Raw genomic sequence first — 23591 nt, 5'->3', positions numbered from 1 at the left:
GTCGATGTCATCTTCTCCGAGCATCGCCACGAAATCAAGGAAGCCTATGGCAATCTTACTAAGCTCCGAGGTTTGCAGAGAGGACTTGACGGAAAGATACTAATCCAGGACATATTGGCAAGTGATCGTTCCCAATCTTCAGAGCGTTTTCTGATGTATCTTACAGGGCTCTCTGGCTGCTGTCCGCCGAAGATTGGCAAAAGATTTTGTATCCTTGTCTCTGAATCTAGAAGCAGACCATATGTCTGCAGATGCCCAGATTTTTCTCGAAAGCAACGAATTCGTACTCTCACAAATTCACAAGCCTGGCGGTAGGTGTCGGTGTTGGAATGTCTTGGCACGTATTTTGCGCCCCCAGAAAGAGAGCAAATCACGTGGATCTGGAGAACCTCAAGCGCCGATGGTTTCACTATTCCACCCTTATCTTGGCTGTTAGCACGGTAAGCGCGAGACAAGATACCTATCACTCGGTTTCTGTTGACGCTATCATCTGTCATACTTGTCCTTTGGTCAGGGCGTGCACGGGCCACAAGTACATCGATGGAGTTGTGGCTCGTGCGCTCCAACTTTAATGTCACTTCCAATCGAGTGATCCCGATGCGAGCGACGTGCCAATGCGAGATCCTTAGGCTATAACTTGACCTTTCGAAAAATGCCTGCGTCCTCCCATGATAGAGGCGTCATGCTTCATGCATCTTCTAATGAGCCTATCTACCTTCAATCTTTGACGCCTGAGGAGGCAAATCACATTCACCAGCAATTTCACGATCCCCGTTTCCGCCAAACCAGGCAGGTCCTATGGACTGGAGTAGAGCGGGGACTGGCACAACAGTGGGTTGGTCAACGCGGAATGCAAACATTGACGATGGCCATAGGATGCCTGATGCAGCCTGACCGTCCATCCTGTTTAAAAACCAAAAAATCGGACGATGCGTGGAGTCGGTACGTGAAAGGCGTTTCGGCGATCTTCGCTCACTACGCGGCACAAGGTCAAACAATTACGGTGCTCTCACCACCCCCTCCAGATCGTTTTTATCCCTCCGGACGGACCAATTTCCAAATCATCGAAGAACCCATTTTGAAGGGGCAATTTTAGGGGTTCTCCCGTGGGGCGGATTGAGTTGGTCCATCCGGGAGTTCCAGGAGCAGGGGACTTTCGGTACGAATTGTGGCCTACCAATAGGGCGTTGTCATGGATGGAAAAGTTTGGTAAGGTTGGGGTCAAAAAGGTAGCCTGGAGACAAGTTACGTTACGTCTCTATCGACCGTCGGGGTTAAATTCTCGAGAGTTCATGAAATGTTGCGACACCTGCTCTGACAAGATAGCGCTGCAATTGAGGGATGGAAAGAAGTTGCTTAGTATTCTCAGTGAGTGAGCTATCTCGCATTGAAGATCGAGAAATGGTGGCAGTCAAAAAGCAATAACACAGACGCCAGCAATGCCACGTCAAAGGAGGCGAAGAAAGAACCAATACCTTTGAGAGTATCTGGGAAATTCGTGGCATCGATCACCTCGGCAAAGAAGAAGGAGAAGAAGAGTCAGGCAAAGAAGAGTCTTCTCTGAAATGCCTAGGTTATGATGTCGCTCACCCGACGACTGTAACTTATATACGACGAGCCTCGCAATTGGCGCAATGCATGCTGTGAGGTAAGAATGACCTCTTTCGATAGAAGCAGGTTAATCCTAGTTCTACGGGCAGTCTTTACTTTACGAGAGAAGCGAAAGCAGAATTGAGAGCATTGATTTCCGATGTCACGGCCACCACGCAGAGAACCTTGAGTCCGTCGCAGATAGAATCTTGCAGCTGCAAACCGGGCACAATAAAACCGTCGAGAGCATACCAAAAGTCTAACCTGACGGGAGATGAAAAGCGGGATTGAAGTGCTCTGGAACTAAGGTCAAAAAGACACGAGTTAGGCGGAAATAGAGTCACGCTGTTGACACACTCCTGACCCTGTGGTACATCGTCTGTAAGCTGACGTGATTTGCACAAGGAACGCGCAAGATGATGGGTCGGACCGGAGCCAGCGGTCTGTCAATGGGTTGCTACTGTACTGCATTGACCGCTACCGATATCAGTCATCAGCTCGACGCCTGCTTCGCTGTGAAGTTCGGTCGTCCTTTCTTCACGAGACGAGACTAGACTTTGTATTCGAAGAACAGAACGATCCGGGATGTCTGATATCTGATATCTCATTGAAGAGGATTTGACAGCCGGCTTTTTAGGATCTGGTTAATCAGTGGAAGTTGATTAACAAGCATGAGTCCCGGAACGGCCGCTGGAGGTGGCTTCGTCTTGCTGGCCATTGGATGGCAACAAGCGTGGTTGTTACACAGCCTTGCTGACGTGTCAACATTCTATTCGCGAAAGATCGAAGATGGATTGAACTGTCGATTCCACGCTGTCAAGAGGACTTTCAATTCGATTCCTCTCTTTCGTGCTGGAAAGCCGATTAGCACGCGCACCAAGGTCTAGTGGCACTCGAACGAGCTAGGGTGCCATCCACGTGCTATCATGCATGCTTGGATCCGGACCTACAACTCCGGAAATTTCCGGTGGGTGCTCCAGGAAATGCACCGCTCAGCTGGAAACTGATCGCCTCTTTCCAAGACGGATCATAGAAGTACATGGTTTGGGGTATCGCACCGTCATCACATGTGATCGATATCGATCACATGCTTTTCACTAAAGTTTTCGAGCGAAAAATTACTTATTCAGGTTGCATGCTCATAAAGTCCTCTTTGCAATCGCTGGCCGTAGATTACCTTCAGATCTAGTTTTCTCTCGATACAGCAATGGACAGTCCTATCAGGCTTTCGGTACCTGATGCAAGAGCAGCCCCGGCCCAAGAAGCGCTCGCTACTGGGCCTTTCCAACCTCTCGCTCACGCCTCTCCATTAACTGCTCTTCCTCCCTCCAGAAGAGTTTCTTCTGATTGTTCGGCTAGGACTCGAGTCAGCCACGCGTGCGACAGATGTCGTGTAATGCGTACGAGATGTTCAGGGAGTTTTCCATGTGACAAGTGCAACCATGATCAAGCGATCTGCATCTATGGCGACCGGAATAGTGAGAGGAACAAAAAGTCTATCCTCCTTCAATAGGCCAATGAACGCTCCATTAACATACCTATACAGGGAACTTGCCCGAAGTTTGCAGTATATTAAGGAGTTGAGGGTCAAAAATAGCTTACTCCTCCAAGCGTTAAAGGATCTCGCCACCAGTCCCAATTTAGATCTAAACGAGTCTGCGCGTGTTAACGACTGCATAAAGAAGGTCGGTTTCAGATTGACCTTACAATCCTGTCTAATTAACGTGGTTTAGTGTGATCCCGGGGTGCGGGACACATCTTCAATGACTCCAAGCACTCGAACCGATGATGGTTTCGGTTTTCCTACAAGCCCGAAGCAGACTCTCGCGGGTGAGCATAATGTCGATGCTAGTGTGGGATCGCCCGGTCGCCAGGACTTGCTGTCGCACAGCATCGATATCGGACGAGGTGGTGGGTCTGCAGGATTTATGGGGAAAGTATCCGAAATCTCGTGGCTTGCGCAAGCTTCCTCTTATCTGGTCACTTCGCCGGACAAGCACTCTGCCCGTCGAAAGAATGTGCCAGGTCAAGAGTGTATAGACTATTTGAACTACCTTATGGACGATGAAGATCTCCTGAGCATTGACGAGGACTCCGTAAATGCATTGCATTGGCCAGGTGATATGACGGCTCGAATACTTTCCGAGGCTTTTTTCCATGCTCTCCATGGTATATTCGACAGCATCGGTCGGCAGAAATTTCTGTTCAAGCTTCATCAATTTCCCCGTGGCCAAACGTCCCTTACGTGGGACCAGCGCGGATGGTTCGCAGTAACAAATCTTATGTGGGCCATCGGATCAAAGTGGTTGCATCCCGCATTGCTGATGATGACTCGGGTATCGAAAACCACCTGGTATACTATGCACGATCTCGAGCCTTAGGGCTGGACCATCGGGTGATGCCCGATCATATTGCAATGGGCAGTATCATGAGTACAGGACTACTCTCCTTTTATCTATTTACAAATGGGTCAATCACTAGGTACGGCTGGTAATTTGGAGCAGAGAGGTAGCGCTAACCAATGGTTAGAGCATGGTCATTGGTGCGCTTAGCTCTCAGAAACGCATCCACTCTCGGCTTACACCTGAAAGTCGTGGATACTGTACTGAGCCCGGCACAGCTTAGAGAAAGAGCTCGCACATGGTATGCATTGTATGGCCTTGAAGTAGCAATGTCAGAGGTTCTAGGAAGACCGCCATCAGTCTCTCTGGTGCACACCGCAATTCCCCTTGATCTCCTGGAAACTGATCCAAACGCCGATGGCTGTGGACAGCCCAACGAACTTGGCACAAGAAGTTCTGATTAACCTTTCTCCGTCGCTCACGAGATCTGCCTCAGACCATGAGAGGCCCGCAGATACCCTGGCAGTGTTTTGGATTTATCGGCTACGGACCGCCTCGACAACATCTCCGTCATCGGGCCGAACTCATTGTTATCAGCAGCCATGTTATGACGCAGCTCTATATGCCGCAACAGTTCGAATCATGGGCAGTGACGCAAAAGACGATCACTGACCTCGATAATCGACTCAATGTATGGGTGAAAAGTCTGCCAGACGAGCTCATCGTCCAGAGTAGGGTCACAACCGCCAGTGACCCTCGCGCAAAGATTGATCTGGCATTGTGTTATTACAGCATCAAGACGATATTACACAGGCCTTGTTTATGCCACATCGTTATATCAGATGAATCAATCTCCTCAAAAGAATTTAATAGCAGCAACGCCAGAAATTGTGTGCGAGCGGCAACGTCGTTGGTTGACATTCTTCCTGAAGACCCAAGTGCTTATGAAACATACCAGCTACTCCCCTGGTGGATCCTGCTTCATTACCTTGGTCAAGCTACCTCGGTCTTCATCCTCGAACTGTCACTGGACATGGAGCACTTTGAGGATTCTGTGGACAAATTGATACCCTATGCCCGTGTTGAGTTCGATGGAAGACCAATAGGCTGCAGCGACATTGTCGTACGTAGGGTCGAGGAATTGCTGATAACGTAGACCGCATGTAGACGTAAGATCACCACAATACACACACTGTAACCTGGGTTTAGTAAGGTTCATCACTCATGTAATGCTGCGACTCACAATCCGCCAACAGCAAAGACGGCGAGCAGGCTATACTTCTGCTTCCGTGGAATGTTCAAGGTCTTCAGCATCGGCAGCGGCAGACTGCAAGTACAAAGTCCGAGACAATGCAAACTGATGCGTGAAAGAACCACCCATATTTCAAATCTGATGCATCTGCCCCCAGGTAGGCTTCTGTTCCAGTAATACCGAACAGGTGTGCAGGAGAAGGTGGACACCATCAACGTGACAAGGCCGTATGCGGCGAAGAAGGCGATGAGAAGCCAAGCCGAAATTCGATACTTCCGTTCCTTGAAAAAGCTCAAAAATTGACAGCTGATGGAGCATCTGGCAAACGCAAGACCTAGGTTGTAAACGATAACACTGGCGTAGAAGGCCTTCCTACATTAGCAAGAACGAGCACAAATGAGTTTGAAGGAGCTGACCTGTAGCATTCGTTCGAGACGCTGCGGGGGAACGTTGGATATGTGCTTCCCCATACCGTTTTGTCGTTCTATCTTGTTAATGGTACTGAATTCTCTGGCTGGAAGCCGAACATACCAACTTCAATGGCGTTTGAAAATCCGAAAGACCACATCATTGCGACACGGATGAGGATATCCTCCTTGAGCACGCGACCCACAAAAAACATACGACTCGTGCAGCGTAATAATACAAACACGAGAGTGACCACATTTCTAAGTAGCGACGGAACTTGTTGTCTCGCGCTGACCCACGATTCACCATGCAGTCTCCACTTTTGAGACACAAACCCTTCCTACTGCCACAGTTCTACGTGGTAAATTATCCTGACTCTCTCGCGCTCTCCCGAAAAGACCGTATTAAGTCGGCCAGAACAGCAAGAATCATGTATATGGTCGATGTAGGGTCAGTCATTGGTCAAGACCGTATAAGACGCTTTTAAGATGTCACAGGTTCTGCAATGGTTTATCTTTGGCCAATGAAGATTAAGCACGGTTTCTCACAGCTCCGATTAGATGAACGAGCGCCCGCGGGACAGGCAACGTACCACTGCTACCCAAGGCCTCAGGTGGGTGCCCGAATGTGACCTACGCTTATATCTATATGGGTTGACGTAGTTAGACCTAACGTTTTCACCTTGTGAGACTTGCTAGGAATGCTGGTCCAATCGCTGCGAGACACGATTTCACTTCCAATCCAACTGTCCCTCAACCCACTGACCCCAACCCAACTGCCCCTCAACCCACTGGACCCCAACCCAACTGCAGTGAGATTCAGATGTACCGACAGCTACCGATTGTCGCCTTGACTGATGTGCATGGTTCCGTTGCAAAGCGCTGACTAGGTGTCCAAGGCAAAACGAGTGGTCTCAAACTGGAAGAAGGTAAGGACATTGTGGTCAAGTCAAGCAGCCTTTTCGGGCCCCCCTTGTTCCCCTGCTTCCGGCTCCCATGTAGAGAAAGATACTTGGCGGCTCATTGCCAGCGAACCGCGTTGCGAAGGCGACACAAACACTACAAGGCCCTTCAAGCCCCCTTCCACAGCCAAGATCCCCCTGTCCCTGAGATTATTAAACCGCCGGTACTACTGTTAGGGTGATGATGCCTTTATCTGCCATGGATGTCACTTAGATACATGGCCACCTCCCTCCTTCGGGGGCTCACACTTCTTCATCGACACCGTTCGAATGTTGCCGAGCCCCTGGCAAACCTCCACTCTGTAGTCAGCCCTCGTTCTGTAGACTCTTGCTGGAGGTCAAGCTCGGCAGTTACACCTTGATTGTCCATATGGAGAGTTTCAACCCAGCACCCTCTTATTGATTCCGGCCAAATCCTGGATATCCCTAACACCGAGCTGAGATTGTGTTCCATCAAGTTATGTGGATCTTTTCGAAAGTGGTTCCTCAATAACTTAAAGTGTATGTGCAGTGCGAAGCCGCAATTGAAATCGCCTATAATATAATCATGATACCTTGCAGCGATGTCACGCCTCTAAGAACAGGAGACATTTTGAAATACCCAGGACAAACAGCACATCCTACATGTTTGCGGCAAATCCAGTCCGATAGCATCGCCATGTCTCAACGCATTGAGCGGTTAGGATTACATCTCTAACTCCTGCTTCAATTATTTTCCACCCCATCGAGCTTGCAGAAACAGACGAGCTTTTGAATAGACTCGCTCCTGCATGTTGCGATGTCCGAAAAGATCTCTTCGCAAGAATGCTCAAACCCACTGAAAACAGTGTGTGCTTCGCGTATGAGCAGGAATGTCAATCATGTCCCCATGTGAGACTTTTCGTGAACTGACGAGCCAGCGTGTAGACCTCCTTTTGGGTCTCTGGGTTGATATATTCGAATTTTCTGTACGTATCTGTTAAGTAACTGTAACAAACTCCCCTTAAGGTCATTTTTACTCACGAGGCTTGACCGACCGGCTTCCTCAAGCGGTAGAATTCGAGAGCGATCTCTTCTGGTTGTGAAGCAGTACAACATCCATTCTTCTCCATGTCGATGATGACATGAAATCGTCTATCGTTCACCCCTCCTAGGTGCACGTAGTGGTCTGTTGTCCAATCGTATTCCTCCTCACTACTGGAGTAACCAGCGAAATGAAACCAATCCTGAGTGATCTTTTGATGGTCATCGTGCCAGTGCTCATGCACACGAATTATGACCCGTTTGGGGTTGTTCTTTGAACCTGATGTCGATGCCATAGAAAGGTTCGCTGGTTGGGAGAAACGCAGAAGGGCGGTGAAGTTCGTCTGTTTATCAATCTTGGCATCATTTCCCCATCTCCTCACGGCCTATTCTGGCTAGGCATTTTTCGGGGACATCTGCACAGGCGTTGCAAGCGGTCGGGGCATAGATTTATGTCAAAGGTCCGTAACGTAGCAACATCCAAACATGAAGCCTTCAATTGGCCGTGGCGTCTTCGCTCTCGCTGTAATCGTCCTCCTGCATTTAGCAGAGACTTGAGATGATTGGCAGAACATCGTGCATAGAGGGAAAAATCGCTCATTTACGCGCCGACCGGACTCAGCCGTAAGGCGGCAAGCTAGATTGTTGATAAGCGTTCGAATAGCCAGGCCGAATGCTCGTCAGTCACAGCTCCTCTTCTGGGCACAAGTCCTTTGCTCTAGGATGCCGCTGTGAACGCAATTACACACTACATTAAGTCGAAGCTTGTTACTGGACTGAGTCAAATTACTCAATTAAAGGTAATCATCGCTATTGCAAATATCCGGGCGTTGACCAAGTGCCTTCAGATGTGCGAGAAGAAGATGAAACACTACCGCGTGTGCGATCACAACTCCCACGAAGGATACAATTACTGCACAGAAGAAAAACGTAGGACTGCAACTCCATGTCGTCCTGCTTCTGGGCATCTACGCGACCTGCCCCAAAGTCTTGACGCCCAGGACAGGAACCTACCAGGACGATGTCCAGTCTGTCTAGGGAAAACTCCACCGAGCTCGGCTGGTTCCATGTAAGGACTGGCACGCACGTTTGAAAGACTCGATTGCTGCTTGGATAGATGCCGATGTCATCGTGATCGCGGACCTGTATGTCTCTAATAGGGTGGCTACTATCCGGCAGTTTCACAATCGAGGACACCTGTTACAGCTTCTGTACGCACCCAGATATTTAAGCTCCTCAAATCTCTTAAACTGGAAATTGGCGGACCTTATTCCTGATGCACCATGACATGATCCACGGTTTCGGAACCTCCACACGCACATTGATCGTCATCCGTGGATTTTTGCCTTGACGAGTGAGTCGCCAGCCAGGAGTGGTCGCGAGCGAGTCCTTCGGTCATACTAGTCGACCACACTGGCCAGAGACACAGCTCGAGCGCCATCATCTCGCTTCGTTGGTAATACGACGACGGCCTGCAGACGTTCAACGTTTTATATTGTGGACAAGCTTACACGGTCCGGGCCCCATGGCGGTGAATGGGACGCTATCCTCCGTACGGGAGTCCATAACATTCACCCCAACCTCAGCAGCTGTCCAAGAATGTGTTGACCCGCTGTTGCCATTGGGGAGTTGCGGTTGCACAAGTTTTGAACTTTGTGATCTGTCACAAATGCACATGGTGTCAAACTTTGTGATCTGCCCACTATGCAAGGAGCTGTGATGGCTGTGGTATCAACCGATCATCAAACAATGGTGACCCTACTAGGCACGACCTATTAGGTTGCCCAACATGGAGGATACATCGTCTCATGCTCCCATCACGCATGAAAGCCCCCCGAGGTTTCTTTATTTGACTCCATCGCCTCCCACAGTTAAAGAAGAAGTATTGTTCTACTATTTGTGTTCCACAACGTATCACCATTTCGGCAACGATGTGGTTTCTCATATCAGTAAGGACGTGTCACTTATGCAGCCACCCGAGACTCTGTGCCACCTATGCAAGGAGATCTGAATTTGAAGTTGACCTGTTCTTTTTGGATGAGGTATGTGGTTAATAAGTACTGCCCATTTTCCAGGTGTCAATGTCTTCCTCACACTCTCGAGATTCTCCTGAGCCTTAAGATGCAGTCTGATCTTGACCTCCAGTCTTCATACTTCGGGTTTGTCGACACCCATGACAATGCCGTGATGCTGATTCAGGCATGCGTCCGAGGCAGTCTGCAAGTGATCAAAAGACGACCTACCGCGTCAGAACGACCTTCTGTCGCGCAGAGTGGACACGTCTTCATTTATGAGGAAAAATCATCCGGCATTCAGCGTTGGACTGATGGGCGGCATTGGAGCCCGAGTCGCGTCTTGGGTGAATTTCTCATCTATGGAGAGCGATCAGCTGCACAAAATCAATCACCCACCACGGAAACTGACCAACTACGTCTGCTGGTGAATGATGGCTCGGACGATGGGCACCGACAGCTTTATGGCCCATTGGTGAAACTTCTGCACTTCGACCCCGAAAGCCTGGTCAAGAAAACCGTCACTGTCAAAAGCAGTGATGACTCTGGCACAGTTTGGCACTTGGTGTCTTACTACCGTCCTGTTGATGTTCTCCAAGGCCGGTTGCAAACCCCAACGATGAACCAGGACTTCATTCTGCAACCGTGGCACCTACCAAGAAATCCAATGCCGTACGGAAACTCGTACCACGGCCACCAAGCTGGGGAAAGCAGCTTATCACCAACGGCACACCTCTGGGCTAGTTCCCATCATGCTCAACCAGACTGGCCCATGTTGAAAGAGTCTGACCGTTACCACATCGATTCCCACCAGGATCCGTTTTCAGAACTTGTGATTTTCGATAACGCTGACATGCCGTGGTCAATCGACAGCCCGTTGGATCCAAGTCTGCTCCGGTATGGCATATGCAGTACTGAAGGCAGTTTTATCTCGTAGCACCTCAATCTAGACCGCTGTGGCCAAGATACGAGATGCTGAAGGCAGAAGAGAGGCATCGACGGCGTTGGAATTGAGGTGAATGGGTGCCGGAGGAGGGCATGGCTTGATGCTGACGGTCCCAGCAAAGGTTCAGATGATGGTCAAGCCAATCAATAATCAGAACCAATTCTTCATTCGAAAAACTGAGCCTTTTTGTGGAATACAAGCTGACAGGGCTTCGGGATCGCATATCTCGGCCAAAGGTTGCAGAAGGGACCTAGGAGTACCGGAAACAGGGGCCCTTAAGGCCTGACAGTTGACGGAGCCAAAAATGGGGAGTCGTCATCAATCCCCCTTTTTTGTGTACCGCTATATTTAGATATGGGCCGGTGCAAAATAGCTCTTGAGTTTCGTGGTTGAGGGCGCTTGGTGTTCACCTCATAGAATTTCTGAGCAATGATGTTGAAAAATTGAAGTCGACCGCCATGAAAGGTCAACCATATTTCGCTACCGGCATATCAGCAAACGCGAATAGCTCGGTAACTTAGCAATGCGACGCCAGTCGAGAAGGATATATTATGCTAGACCAGTGCTTTTCGAATCTCATGGATATGGATGGGAGTGAGGGCTATCGATTAAGTCGCGGCTTGCCTATAATAAGCCGGCAGAGATGATTGGGGTGTCCCGCTCACAGAGAGGAAGCGGCGGGGCTTTCAGCCTGAGTGCAGCAATATTTAAGACCTACGTTATATATTGCCCAGTTCGCTGGCTATTTTTCTTGTAAGTGAAAGTCATCAATCCACGACTGATCACAGTCCGGTCGCGTCATAATATCATGGTCATCAAGTTTCATTAGAGGCAATCCTTGTGCGCGATTCGAATCCTCTAGCAGGTCGAACAGGCTTCCACCGAGAGTCTTGTTCAGCCGCCGCAGAAATCGTCATTTCACAGACTCTAATTCATCCAACAGTGTTCCATGCTCCGACGCTGCCAAGATCTCTTCGAAACTATTCCCGTCAGCCGGTTTGTCCCTGAAAGCCAGACAGAATCAATCACACTCACATTCGGTCATTGGCTACCACCCTGTTCTCGTCAATAAACCAGTCTCGGGTCACCAGCCCTAGAGCTGACCAGCCGAATTTGTCAGCGAATTTGAGCCATCTTTGGCCAGCTTCGATCTGTTTGCTCAACTTTCTTTTGTAACGGTTCCACCGAACGGCATCAGGTTCCTCGGAGTCGATGAGGCCACTCCGGGTCTTGTTCCTTCCCCGAAATCGAGCAGGGAAAGCCACGTCCCAGATATGCTGGATTAGAGACACATAAGCTGCGGCCTTGTATGCCTTGTTTGTCGATGTCCGTAGCGACAGACATGTGCCATCCTTGTCGTGCCCCAAGCGACCTCTGTTTGCGACCGTATCGGCATACAATCTGGCCAGTCGAGCCAACGCGAATCTTCGTAGATAGCTGTTCAAGTTATCCGCTGTGTCGACACTATTGACGGCATTGACACGGGTCACCATCACATCGACATATGGAACGGTGCAGCTCAAGGTGCACCCGCTATATTGAGTTGGATAGTCAAAAGAAATACAGCAGATTCCCGTCGTAAGAGCTCAGTGCTCAAGACACCCGATCTGAAGTGGTAGTTTATAGCTGTAGGCGACGATCCCGGCAGTCCATGAGTAGTCCTGAAGCACTTTAGTCAAGAACCTTCCTTTCAATTTGTGAGCTTAGAGAATCGATGATGCTGCTCGTTTTGCAGTAGGTCTTACGAGACTACACCTACCGCTATCTAGAAGTAAGAATGTGATTAAATAGCTTTATCTTAAGTGTTCCTAAAGAGGCTTTAAACTCATGGCCACTCTACGCTTTAGAAGTATAGGATGATAACCACAGTCTCCTGAGACTTGAGTAGCGCTCACAGCTGGAACAAGTTTCCACGATAGGGTGGTTCTAGATTCGCCTTAAAGCTCATGAATCCCAGATATTGGAACGTTACCCTGCTGACTCCTTAATGGTGATGTAGTCTGATAGTCTACTGCCGGTACTATCTCTTGTCATGGACCACTCTCAAAGGATTGACGACATGTATTTTGGTGGCGGCTCATTGTCATTCTCCGATACCATTTCAAACATATTCTGGTAACATCGCAATGGTCCAATGCTTTCTTCGGAAACTTCGGAGAAGCAGTCCTCTGGTTCACTTAAATCTGTCAAGCTTGAGTGGATGGGAGCAGACACAAATTGGATCGGCACTTCCAAAACGAAGTCGTCAACTTTGACACCAGTGGCTTTCAGCAGGATAATCAGGCTGTACTGCCTCGAGGCAGTGGCGCTGCAGAACGTTGGAGTAACGTCATTGGGCACTGTGATGGTGAAGGAGATTTCGGTCTGCCATTCTGCAGGCAACCACTGGCCTTCCCTTATCGGATGGACCTTGTGCTCACTTGTTGACCCAGGGATATCGCATTTTCCAGTTAAAGGGTCAGCATCAGTCTCCACAAATCGCCACGAAGTCAAGGGTCGACTTGTTTGCTCCAGCTTTAGAATCTGGTCGTGGAGTCGATGGGGGCCATTCACCGTCAAAAGACCTTGTACAGGCAGTTTCGGGAACGGTTGAGTAGAATAAAACGTTTTTGCTCGCAATCCTGGTATGATTCTGCAACCAATTCTTTGCAGAAGCATGACAAACTCCCGAGTATCGACATTGTCGATTGACGCTGTAACACTGACCCGAATTACAATTTCCGTCCTTTCAGACTTATTGCCATCGCCCATGAGTATAGGAGCAGGTTCAGCCGCGGTAAGACTCATCGTATATTTTTGGAAGCTAAAGATTGATGGTCGAAGTGGATGGCTTTGCTTGGTCACAAAGTCATTGAAAAAGTCGTTAGTATCGCATGGAGGAAACACCTCAGGAGCGGCGCGAATAGGAATCTCCAATTGGTGATATAATTTGACCATCCCGTCCATCGTGTGCAAGTTAGTGAGAGCCGCTACAACTCTAAGATTGTACTCGATCAGCGGTTGAGCGTAGGTAGTAGCGTCCGTATCGTCCGTCAAGATAGGTCCATGACAAAAGGTTGGGGGAAGGACAAGGCACTGTCCCGGAGCATTGCCGCTCTTGGGTGTCGCCCATCGAGAAATAATGAAGCGAAACTGAGTGGAGTAGAAATAAATTCTGGACTCTGCATCGTTTGATATTTCAAAATTCTCCAGGTCGAGTGATTGGGCTAGAAACTGGACGAGGATCATTAGATAATCCTATTTTTGCTGGCTCATCACCCACTTTGTAACTGGACTTTAAGGTTATGGTGCTTCTTTGATCGTCCTTGTTGACGCTTTGAGTGTGAACCCTGGATTCCCCTAGAATAATTCGATGTATTAGACATTTGACCTTCGAGGTAGCCCGGGAGGCGTCCTACCTTCAAAGCTAATTTGAACCTGCTGTATAGTGAGGAGCACCCTGCTTGTAATCTTCACGACGCCGCTGATCTCCTGTAGTGGGCTCCAGACGTCTACATTTGATGTCTTTTCAAGGCGACCGGCGACCATAGAGAGCGGACTCTTCAGTGTGATAGAGATGTGAGGCTGTGGATCCGGTTCCTGCGACATAGGTAAAGCCGGTATGGTAATGGCGCATGGGGAGAGAGAATGATTAATAAAGAGAACAGCCAGGGTTTTATTTCACAGGAGCGCCTTTTCCTTAGGGAAGGGATGATCGCAAAGTCTGTCCGAGTGTGCAATATTATTCTGCTGCACCATTAGCTGATCTCGCCAGTATCTAGCTGATCTTGTGGTTCACGTGCCAGCCGTCGTCATGAACGTCGCCAATTCGCAGACGGAGATCACTCTGACCATAGTATTGCCGAAGCCAGCTTTGATATGAAGAAACATTAAATTCTTACCGAATTAACGCACAAGATGTGGAGGAAAATCTGTATCAGGGTCTTGTAGATACTGCAGTCGAATGAAAACATTTCCATGACAGCAAATAGTAGCTGCTTACTGACAAAGCGCCGCAGGGCCAGGCATAGAAAACTAATTAGGATCATCTCGAAGGGCGGCTTGATTAGCTGAGCTAGGTGCGATATGGTTCGCTTTGTCACTGCCTAACGATGATTGGCCACAGCTCGGCAAGATGTGGTATCTTCCTCTCCTTATGATTCTTCTAGCCCCTTAACTTCGTACCAGCAAATACGGCACAAATCAACTAATTGGAGTGGCAAGCCCTTAGTAACCTGTTTGTACGGTAATTGTTGTATTCATGTGCACACAGCTTTGACCCCCTGCCCTAAAGCCACTTCAGAAATGTTGGCCACTCAGCCAGCCGGTCGTAGTCGCTGAGACAGTGCACCGGGAAGGATGTTCTAACATTGTAATCTTAGCGTAGCCGGTCCCTGCGGTGCATATGATGTAGATAGTGTCCGTGAATGGAGGCAACAAAAGAGTCAATACTTTAACCAGAGGCTTTCAGTCCGAATGGGGCTGGAGGCAGCTGATGGATGCGAACCCATGCGCGCTGGACGGGATTCGCCGAAGCGAGAAAGGCAATTTGCCAAAGGGCCCTGCCTTGGTTTGCTATGTGGTGTGTCAGTGCCTCCATCTAATTGGTACTGACTGCGTAAATTGTGAACCCCCCAATGCCGAAGTCCAGCAAAAGTCGACCCCAGGACATGTATCATGCGAAACTGTGCGGGATCCGCTTCACGGCTTCGCTTCGTGTAAGCGAGCTATGAGAAACCTGACAGAGGCTATTGGCAAACGATTTTCGTAGCAAACCAAGGGATACGCCTTTTGTCTGAGAGAAAAGGAAGCGTATTCGCAAGCAATCAGGTGCCAGTGGTGACAAAACTCAGGTTTATCTTAACCGCGCCTAGAACACACCCCGTAATAATGTGGCTGCCGCTAACTTCTACACTCTAAAGTACGTCATGAAGAGCAAGTTATCTCCTCACAAAATACCTCAGCAATTATCTGGAACCGACTGTACCTGATGTTCGACAGGCTTATCGTTATAGGATAAGGGGTGCTAAAGGTGCACTATTCATGAGCTCTAGATATTTCTTCAACAGCCGATTTCGTGGAACTTCGGCTTCAAAGTCTCATATTTTTGCGCTAAATCCACTCACACTTCGGTCCTTTGTCATTGCTCGCTATTGACTGGCTTCATCCATGACCACTTGGAAGAAGCTCCACCAAGGCTATGCGCCAAGAATATTAGCGGGAGCTTCTATGTGCTTGTTGAATGAGCTGGCTGGGGATATACAGGAGACAGCTAATCGTCAAACAGAACTATCCCATCAGTAGCGAGATGTGACCTGGCTAGTATCGTGCTTGCCAATATACGTGGACTTGGACACGGTTATTGCTACTTTGACATATGTAAGACCCGTGGAGTACTCAGTAGATGGGAATTGTTTTGAGGATCACACCAGTCGTTGACGGCCACCGGAGTAGTCAAGGGGAGGTTTACAGTGCATGGGTAGTATTCTGTTCTAGTGTAAAGAGCCATTTAGCTTCCATGGAATTCAGTTAACATTTCTCTGCGCCGCCACCAGAAAGGGCGATAACTATCACTGGAAACGATTGGCTTTGACTGATCGCCTATACCACACACGTATGGATCTTCGTGGTTGCATCCACGTGCGCACATCATTGGTATGGACTTAATGAGGAAATCAGCAAATTTTTATCGTTGCGGCGGTTACTGTCTTATATATGTTAAGAGTCCCTTGTTCTTGACCCTCAACCGCGTTTTTCCTAGAGAATTCTTTATCTTCCAGTGAAGTTGAAACAAGATTTTCACAATGGATGTGAATGCCCTCCATACCAGGGAAGAGGTCTTTAAGAATGCCGCCCCCAGTCTTCATACTTCCAGATTGAGTGTACACGACCAAAGACGTAAGTCTTTGGCGGAGGTCGACAGCGCCCCCGTGGGTCTGTCACATTTGCGGGTTGTTCTTGTCGCTGGCACTGGCTTCTTTACAGATGCCTACGACCTTTTCAGCGCAAACTTCATCACAGCACTCATCGGGCTGGTATACTTTCCGGGACACAAGATTCCTACATCTGCCGATACCGCCATCAAGCTTTCGACGACGGCGGGTGCTGTCGTTGGCCAAGTCTTCTTTGGATGGCTTGCAGATAAAGTGGGAAGAAAGAAAATGTATGGCCTCGAATTGATCATAATGTTGGTCGGCACATTCGGTCAGACAATATCAGGTCGCGGCCCTGCGGTTTCCTTCTTAGGACCCTTGATATTCTGGAGGGTTGTGATGGGTGTTGGTGTTGGGGGAGACTATCCTCTTTCTTCGGTCATCACTTCGGAATTCGCAACCGTAAAATGGCGCGGGGCGTTGATGAACGCCGTATTTGCAATGTAAGAACTCGAAAAATTGCAGTCGGAGATAGCTTGCTGATACAAAGCTGCAGGCAAGGTTTTGGAAATCTGGCAGCGGCGCTGGTTTCTTTTATTTGCGTTGTCGCTTCGAGGGACGCCTTGTTACCGGCTGCCACAGCCGCGCAGTGCGACGAGCGGTGCCAGCTCGCTGCTGACAAGATGTGGCGCAGTATTGTAGCATTCGGCACAGTCCCAGCTCTTTTGGCCGTGTACTTCCGCTTGACAATCCCAGAAACACCACGGTATACTGCGGACATCACCATGGACGTGGAGAAAGCCCGGGCAGATGCTGAGGCATACCTCCGCGGTAAGCGACAGGGCAAGACGGAGGAAGGCCATACTTATGCCGCCGAGAGCCGTAGGAAAAATGCTACGCCAAAGGCCACTTGGTCTGAATTCTTTGCCCACTTTCGGCAATGGCGCCATGGAAAGATCTTGCTTGGAACAGCGGGCTCATGGTTCTTCATCGACGTCGCCTTCTGGGGCTTAGGCCTGAACAATTCTGCTATCCTAGGCGCAATAGGATATGCCAGCTCCACAAACGTCTACGACAACTTGTACAACACGGCTGTTGGCAATTTGATTCTTGCTATCGCTGGTAACATACCGGGATACTGGGTTTCAGTTGCGCTCATCGACACTATTGGCCGCAAACCTATTCAGATGGCCAGCTTCATTATTCTCACAATCTTGTTCTGCATCATCGGATTTGCTTACCATTCATTGTCCGCACATGCTCTCCTGGCCTTGTACGTTCTCTGCCAATTCTTTTCCAACTTCGGTGCGAACTCCACAACATTTATTGGTAAGTAGTAGAGAAAGGTCCTACAGTTCAGAGCTGACAGGTTTTAGTCCCTGGCGAAGTGTATCCGACACGTTTCCGCTCAACAGCGCACGGTATTTCAGCTGCTGCCGGAAAGATTGGCGCTGTTCTTGCTCAAGCACTGATTGGACCGTTAAGGAACAAGACTGGAACCAACAAGTGGTTGAATCACGTCATGGAAATTTTCGCGCTTTTCATGCTCTGTGGAATCTTCACAACGCTGCTCATTCCAGAGACCAAACGCCGAACCTTAGAGGAACTGGCGGAGACGTATCACGGAGATACTGAAAGCTTGACGGTGTCGTCGCAAATCGAGCAAGAAGTCACCACAAAGGACAAATGAGAATCTAAGAAGATGCCGTTATAGGAAATCCGAGGAAGCCGAACTCCTGTACCAGTGAAGATACGTGTGGTGCTCTACAGAAGCCACGTTGTACGAGGGCTAGCTGACATGCTTCGCAGGGACAGCGGGTCTGCCGTCACAGACGCATGCTATGTACCCATTTCGTTTTCATGTTTGAAACGGCACGGAGCTCTTGTTTAGTCAGATTTATTGAATAGATCCTTTGTACCTAGTTACAGAAAGGCAATGATAGCATTAAGACAATCGGCAAACACCGCACATTAAAATACCAATTGTGAAGTTCTTAGACTAATACTGGCCGTAATTCCCACGTCGCAGGCAGCTCTTTGATATCCACACCGGAATCGGAATTTCCAAGCGTCTGATCCTGAAGTATCGTACCTTGCGACGGGCTTGCATGAAGGTGCTCCGAAGGCAAAAGTTGGCTGTGTCATCGAGCTTCGCATCGGCCAGAACAATCATGATCGGAAATTGGATGATGTATTACGAACTGGCCTGAAGGGTGACCAGCCCTTCCGTCACAACAATCGTCTCAGTCAGTGAAGCTTTTCCTAGCCTGCCCTCGAGACGTCGAGCCTTTGTCATGACTGAATTGTGATTAGCCAAACCTGCATAGACGGCTAAGCAGGGTCCACCCACGTTTCAAGAAATTACTTTTTCGTCTTCACCGGCGAAGCATGCGAAGATTAGATATAGGTTTTGTTTGGTAAAGTGGTCCTTGATAACGCATCATCCAAGTCCATGGTTGTTCTGGCAATCGATTCTCGAATGTTGTTCTAATGCTTGCGCGAATCAGCAGAAGCCGTGTAACCGGTACGACGTCACCCTCGCTCATAGCTCAGCGTGTTCAACTACCAGCTATAACAGTCAACATTGATAAATATCTGCGCTTCAACGCATCTTCAGCACGAGCTCAAAATATGACGGCTAACAAGGAATGGCACGAAGCCTTCCCTAATCCTCGCAACCAATCACCCGATGCTATCACTCGGGAAGATTTGCTCGAGCGCTTACAGAAAGACCAAAAGCCCGGCGTCGACTTTCTTCTGGTAGATCTCCGAAAAACAGACTATCAGGTAAGAGCACATCCAGTTCCGAGTACGCCGAGTCTGCTCTGACGGATCAAAGGGAGGGACAGTCAAGGGATCACTAAATATGCCTGCCCAGAGTCTCTACTATTCGCTCCCAACTCTGCTGAACATCTGCCAGCATGCCGGCATTGAATCGGTGATTTTCTACTGTGGTGAGCAGTATCTTGCTAACCTTTAGATGAGCTGGTGACTAATTCGTATTATCCAGGCTCATCCCAGCATCGTGGCAGTCGAGCTGCTGGGTGGTTCGATGATTTAATCAAGGACCGCCAGGTGGTTGGTGTTCGGAGCTTTATATTGCGTGATGGTGTCGGCGGCTGGGCTCGCGCAGGGGAGGAATACACCCGAATGATGGACGAGTACGATGCTCAAATCTGGACTAGCAAACAGATTTGATTTGGCATCTTGTTTTGATCTTGTATGCCGGTGTTTGCTGCATTTAATGGTGAATGAGTGGCTTGTGTAGAACGAGCAAAAGAAACCAATGTGTAAACTTTTTCTTGTGAGCCTCTGCTGTTTAGTGATGAACCTCGAAACATGACGAGTTGAGACGCACGAAGGCATACATTCCAAGCCTTCACGGTTGTCGATACGCAGCCAACCGCACTTTTCGCATGACGGAACGCTGTCAAGCATCCATGATCTGAACAACTTGAGTCATCGATATCAATATTCATTTCGGGGCACCAGCAGTCATGACCATCACCACTAAGAAAACCTTAGTAACTTGAAATTGCCCCAACCTCCATCACATTGAACTCGCTCGATCCAGAACAGTAGCTGTGGGCGTTTGCTGCCGTTTCTCGACCTTCTCATTCATCCTTTGCGATAGTGGCTCTCTCACCTATGCTCTTATAATCGCCATGGTATGTTTCCACCGGTTCCTCCGGGTTTTACGATTTGTCTCTGGAGCAAGCAAGGTAGTGAAGACTCCACAGATCATGAAGAGAGCAAAATTTTCCATACCGATCTTGTTCCTCAGTGGCCCAATTATGGCCTGAGAAATGAGCACCGATCTTTCCCGCAGTGGCCAAGATTGAGGCATGATCAGTCCGAGATCATGGAGAGAGCGCAGCCCTCTACCGGTAAGAGGTCTGAGTTTTGCTTTCGTCAGATGCTTCTGGCTCTAATTCATCCAGCACAGAACCGTTCCTTTTCCGAGATGATACTGAAGAGGTGTCAACAATTTCCAGGGCATCTCTGCCAGCATAATTTAATGGAGACTGTCGAGACTTGCCCAACTCTCCTGCAGCATCAGTCTTATAGTCGCTCTTGTTGGCGAGAGAATCACGTGGGTTTCGTTCTCCAGCATAAGCGGAGCCTTTACCGTAATGATCGCGGCGTGCGCCATGACATGCTTTGGACCTTGCCTTTAATTCCTTGGTTGGGTCCCCTCTGCACATCCCTAAGTGGTTGCCTCTTTCTTGGTCAGCGTGTGGTAACTGCAGGGTGGAGACAAGCATACTAATCTGTGGCTTCATTGTTCGATCTTGGAGTGTGACCATACTTGAAGCTTCCACCATCCAACATACTGTCGCAGTCGGGTGCAGCGTCTGTTGGCCCGACCTTAGTAAAGTATAGTAGAAGCGTGGACGTCGTACCACCCTTATCGTGGTATTTGCCTTGCCATGTCCGATCGGAACTGTCAAAGTGACCGGGAGTTGTGGTCTCCCGCACTTCTCGACGCTTGACGCAGCAGTCATGTCGCAGCCCGGAGGCAAGAACAACGTAGATAGTAAGCATACCTAAGAAATTTCCACGATCGCCAATATTGACATCAGCAGCGACGAGTACTGGATTCTGGTCACAAGCTCGCTGTTCGCTGGTAGCACATTTCTGAGACGGGACTATATCAACAAACGGAGCCTGTGCAGATCTCTGTGGACGTGGGCGTTGGTGGGAAGGGTCTTCGAAGATGACATTGTTCATACTAAGGAGAGAAACGAATATTGTCAAAAGCAAATTCGCTATGAAGTAGAACAAGAAACAAGAAGTCCTGTTAGGACTTACATGGCATGACGCAACAATCCCACAGCTTCCAGGGAAGGCCAGCACATTGAAAATGCCAATTGCAGTCATCTGACCCTTTCTGACTGACCCTGATGGCCGCATCCATAGGGCAATCTCACCGCTGTTTTCAAGAACCAGATCAACTGGATTCTCCTCAGTACTGGGTCGGTGCGACCAACGCAGAGCCGTACGTTGGGACTCGCAATGGTATCTGGCGGTTCGCAATCCTTCAACACCACCACCAGCTTGCGTATCCTTTGGCAGGTGGATGCGTATGTTCACAATTGCAAACCAGTCGTCAGCGCCGCAGGCTTCTACACTGTTCATGGCGGAGGATGAAGACGAAGGCAGATCGAGGTTGATGCCGGGAGGTAATCAGGATCGCCTGTTGGAGTGCGCAGAGGAATTCGTGAAATACACTATCGTGATGAGACCGCACTTCGCTTTGTTCAATGATCGATTCAGCGAACGAAAGTCATTGGTATATGCATGACAAGACCCAGAAAATTTCTGCGCCATCGGGCAAAGATAGGTAGAGCTCGTGTACTTAAGCACGAGGCTCTCTGGAAGAGACTAGATCCGATATGGTGATGAGAAATAGCAGCGGCGCTTCATAGATCCTGCAGGAACCAGAGCGTTTTGAGATGGAAGTGACCGGGATTGCTCAAAATTCATGATAGAATATTTCTATTAGCAAGCATCCGTACTATTGTACAGCAAAGTGTTGTAACATGCAGCACCGCAAGAGAAACACCTCACAATGTGTCTTTCCGATTCATTTTTTCGAACTCCGTTCTATTCGAAGCCTGTAGCGTATGTGCCTATGCACTAGTCGTGCCAGTTCCACCGAACAGCAATCCATTTCACCAAGTAGACAAGGGATATCAGGACCGGCACTTCGATCAATGGCCCCACTGTGGTCGCCAATGCCTCGTCACTGTTAGCACCAAATGTAGCGACGGCCACAGCAATGGCCAGCTCGAAATTGTTGCTGGCTGCGGTAAAACTTTGCGTTGCTGCAAGCTTGTATCCGAAACCCAGGCGTTTTGTGATTAACAAGGTCAGGAAGAAGATGATCACAAAGTAGACGATAAGTGGCGCAGCCACGCGGACGACCGAGACGATTTGATGGACGACTTGCTTGCCCTGGGAGGCGAAAAGGACCAGAACGGTGTAAAGAAGTCCAATCAGTGACCATGGAGCTATCCATTTGAGAAATGTTCGCTCGTACCAAGTGGCATTGACCGCTCGGAGGATGAAACGGGTGGCGATAGCTGCTCCAAGTGGTAATCCGAGGAAGACTCCAACGCTCTTGGCGACCGTGGAATATGAGACTTGAGAGCTTTCACTGTGACTGATGACGTTGACGAAGAGAATTGCTAGTGGTGCGTAGAGAACCATTTGCAGTATGGAGTTAAAAGCGACGAGAATGGCGCAATATTCTTCATCGCCACCTGCGAGACCCGTCCAGATGAGGACCTTGAGAGTTGATCGTCAGCATGAAATCAGATAGGAGGAATGGGATGTTGCAAACTAACCATGGCAATGCAGCGGGCCAAGCCCACGAATATCAGACCATTACGAAGATCAGGCTTGTCCGGCAGAAAGGCCCAAGCCAGACCGAGCTTTCTTGTCAGCATTCGCTGAATGGTATTTGAGAGGATGGAGCATACCATAACGAGTGGTGCAATGATCCAGTTGACAATGACGCTGAATACTAGCTGTACCCATATCTGACGATGCGCAAAGACGCGGTGTAAAGTCTCATATTTCACCTTGCACAAGATGGGATACATCATCACCAATAGACCGACAGCTGTACCAAACGCACATTGCCAGTCAGCAATCGAACTTTAAGACAACATCGTAAAGGAAATAACCATACCTATCGGTACCGAGACATTGACGAATTTGCCTTTCTGCAACGCAGGTCCGACGCTATCGACGAAATTGCCGAGTAAGATGCCAATAACGATGGCTAAAAAGATCCAGAGGACGAGAAGACGGTCTAACCAACCCAGGCCGGCGTAGACTGATTTTTTGTGTGCCATCAGTTGTTGGTCGTGCTGCTTTTCGACATCAGTGCTGGTAGGTGGGCCTTGCATGTGTTGAATCGCCTTGTCGTCGAGACTGGTATCTGAGGTTTCTTGGGGGCCGGCCATTTTTATATAACCAAAAAGGACAATTCGTGGAAATGTAAAACTTGTAATCTGTGCAAATATGAGGTGGAACGTCAAGAGACTTGTAGACGTGATAGATGTGAGAGTAGAAGGGCACTTCTTGAAATGCTTTATGTATCATGCGTATACTGGGAAAAAATGAAGAAGGAAGCTTTTAGAAAGCAACACTAGAAGAGCTGTCAACGTACTGGGCAGTGAGCCGACGAATGAAATTTCGTCGAGGACTAAGTGCTT

The 23591-nt window shown here is 48.9% G+C and overlaps 6 protein-coding genes across 6 annotated transcripts; 2 read left to right on the top strand and 4 right to left on the bottom strand.

Moving 5' to 3' along the window:
- Positions 1–3032: 3032 nt before the first annotated feature.
- Positions 3033–4396, top strand: PV06_11388 (uncharacterized protein; the record flags this gene model as incomplete). Its single annotated transcript, XM_016413053.1, has 4 exons — positions 3033–3275; positions 3324–3686; positions 3773–4071; positions 4120–4396. 4 exons carry the CDS (start codon positions 3033–3035, stop codon positions 4394–4396), a joined length of 1182 nt encoding a protein of 393 aa, XP_016256553.1.
- A 35-nt stretch (positions 4397–4431) lies between these two features.
- PV06_11387 (uncharacterized protein) lies at positions 4432–5088 on the top strand (the record flags this gene model as incomplete). Its single annotated transcript, XM_016413052.1, has 1 exon — positions 4432–5088. The coding sequence occupies one exon, from the start codon at positions 4432–4434 to the stop codon at positions 5086–5088; it is 657 nt and encodes a 218-aa protein (XP_016256552.1).
- A 2319-nt stretch (positions 5089–7407) lies between these two features.
- Positions 7408–7851, bottom strand: PV06_11386 (uncharacterized protein; the record flags this gene model as incomplete). The annotated part of the gene is made up of 2 exons (XM_016413051.1): positions 7408–7498; positions 7556–7851. 2 exons carry the CDS (start codon positions 7849–7851, stop codon positions 7408–7410), a joined length of 387 nt encoding a protein of 128 aa, XP_016256551.1.
- Positions 7852–12556: 4705 nt separating this feature from the next.
- PV06_11385 (uncharacterized protein) lies at positions 12557–14101 on the bottom strand (the record flags this gene model as incomplete). Its single annotated transcript, XM_016413050.1, has 3 exons — positions 12557–13726; positions 13776–13852; positions 13912–14101. The coding sequence occupies 3 exons, from the start codon at positions 14099–14101 to the stop codon at positions 12557–12559; spliced, it is 1437 nt and encodes a 478-aa protein (XP_016256550.1).
- A 6145-nt stretch (positions 14102–20246) lies between these two features.
- PV06_11384 (uncharacterized protein) lies at positions 20247–21504 on the bottom strand (the record flags this gene model as incomplete). Its single annotated transcript, XM_016413049.1, has 2 exons — positions 20247–20586; positions 20675–21504. The coding sequence occupies 2 exons, from the start codon at positions 21502–21504 to the stop codon at positions 20247–20249; spliced, it is 1170 nt and encodes a 389-aa protein (XP_016256549.1).
- A 501-nt stretch (positions 21505–22005) lies between these two features.
- On the bottom strand, positions 22006–23339 carry PV06_11383 (arsenical-resistance protein; the record flags this gene model as incomplete). Its single annotated transcript, XM_016413048.1, has 4 exons — positions 22006–22656; positions 22716–22802; positions 22851–22993; positions 23063–23339. The coding sequence occupies 4 exons, from the start codon at positions 23337–23339 to the stop codon at positions 22006–22008; spliced, it is 1158 nt and encodes a 385-aa protein (XP_016256548.1).
- Positions 23340–23591: the final 252 nt, after the last annotated feature.

The sequence above is a fragment of the Exophiala oligosperma genome (assembly GCF_000835515.1).
Source record: "Exophiala oligosperma strain CBS 72588 unplaced genomic scaffold supercont1.30, whole genome shotgun sequence".
In the NCBI taxonomy this organism is placed as follows: Eukaryota; Fungi; Ascomycota; class Eurotiomycetes; order Chaetothyriales; family Herpotrichiellaceae; genus Exophiala; species Exophiala oligosperma.
Note: the sequence above shows the minus strand (reverse complement) of the source record. Positions and strands in the feature narration are given on the sequence as shown.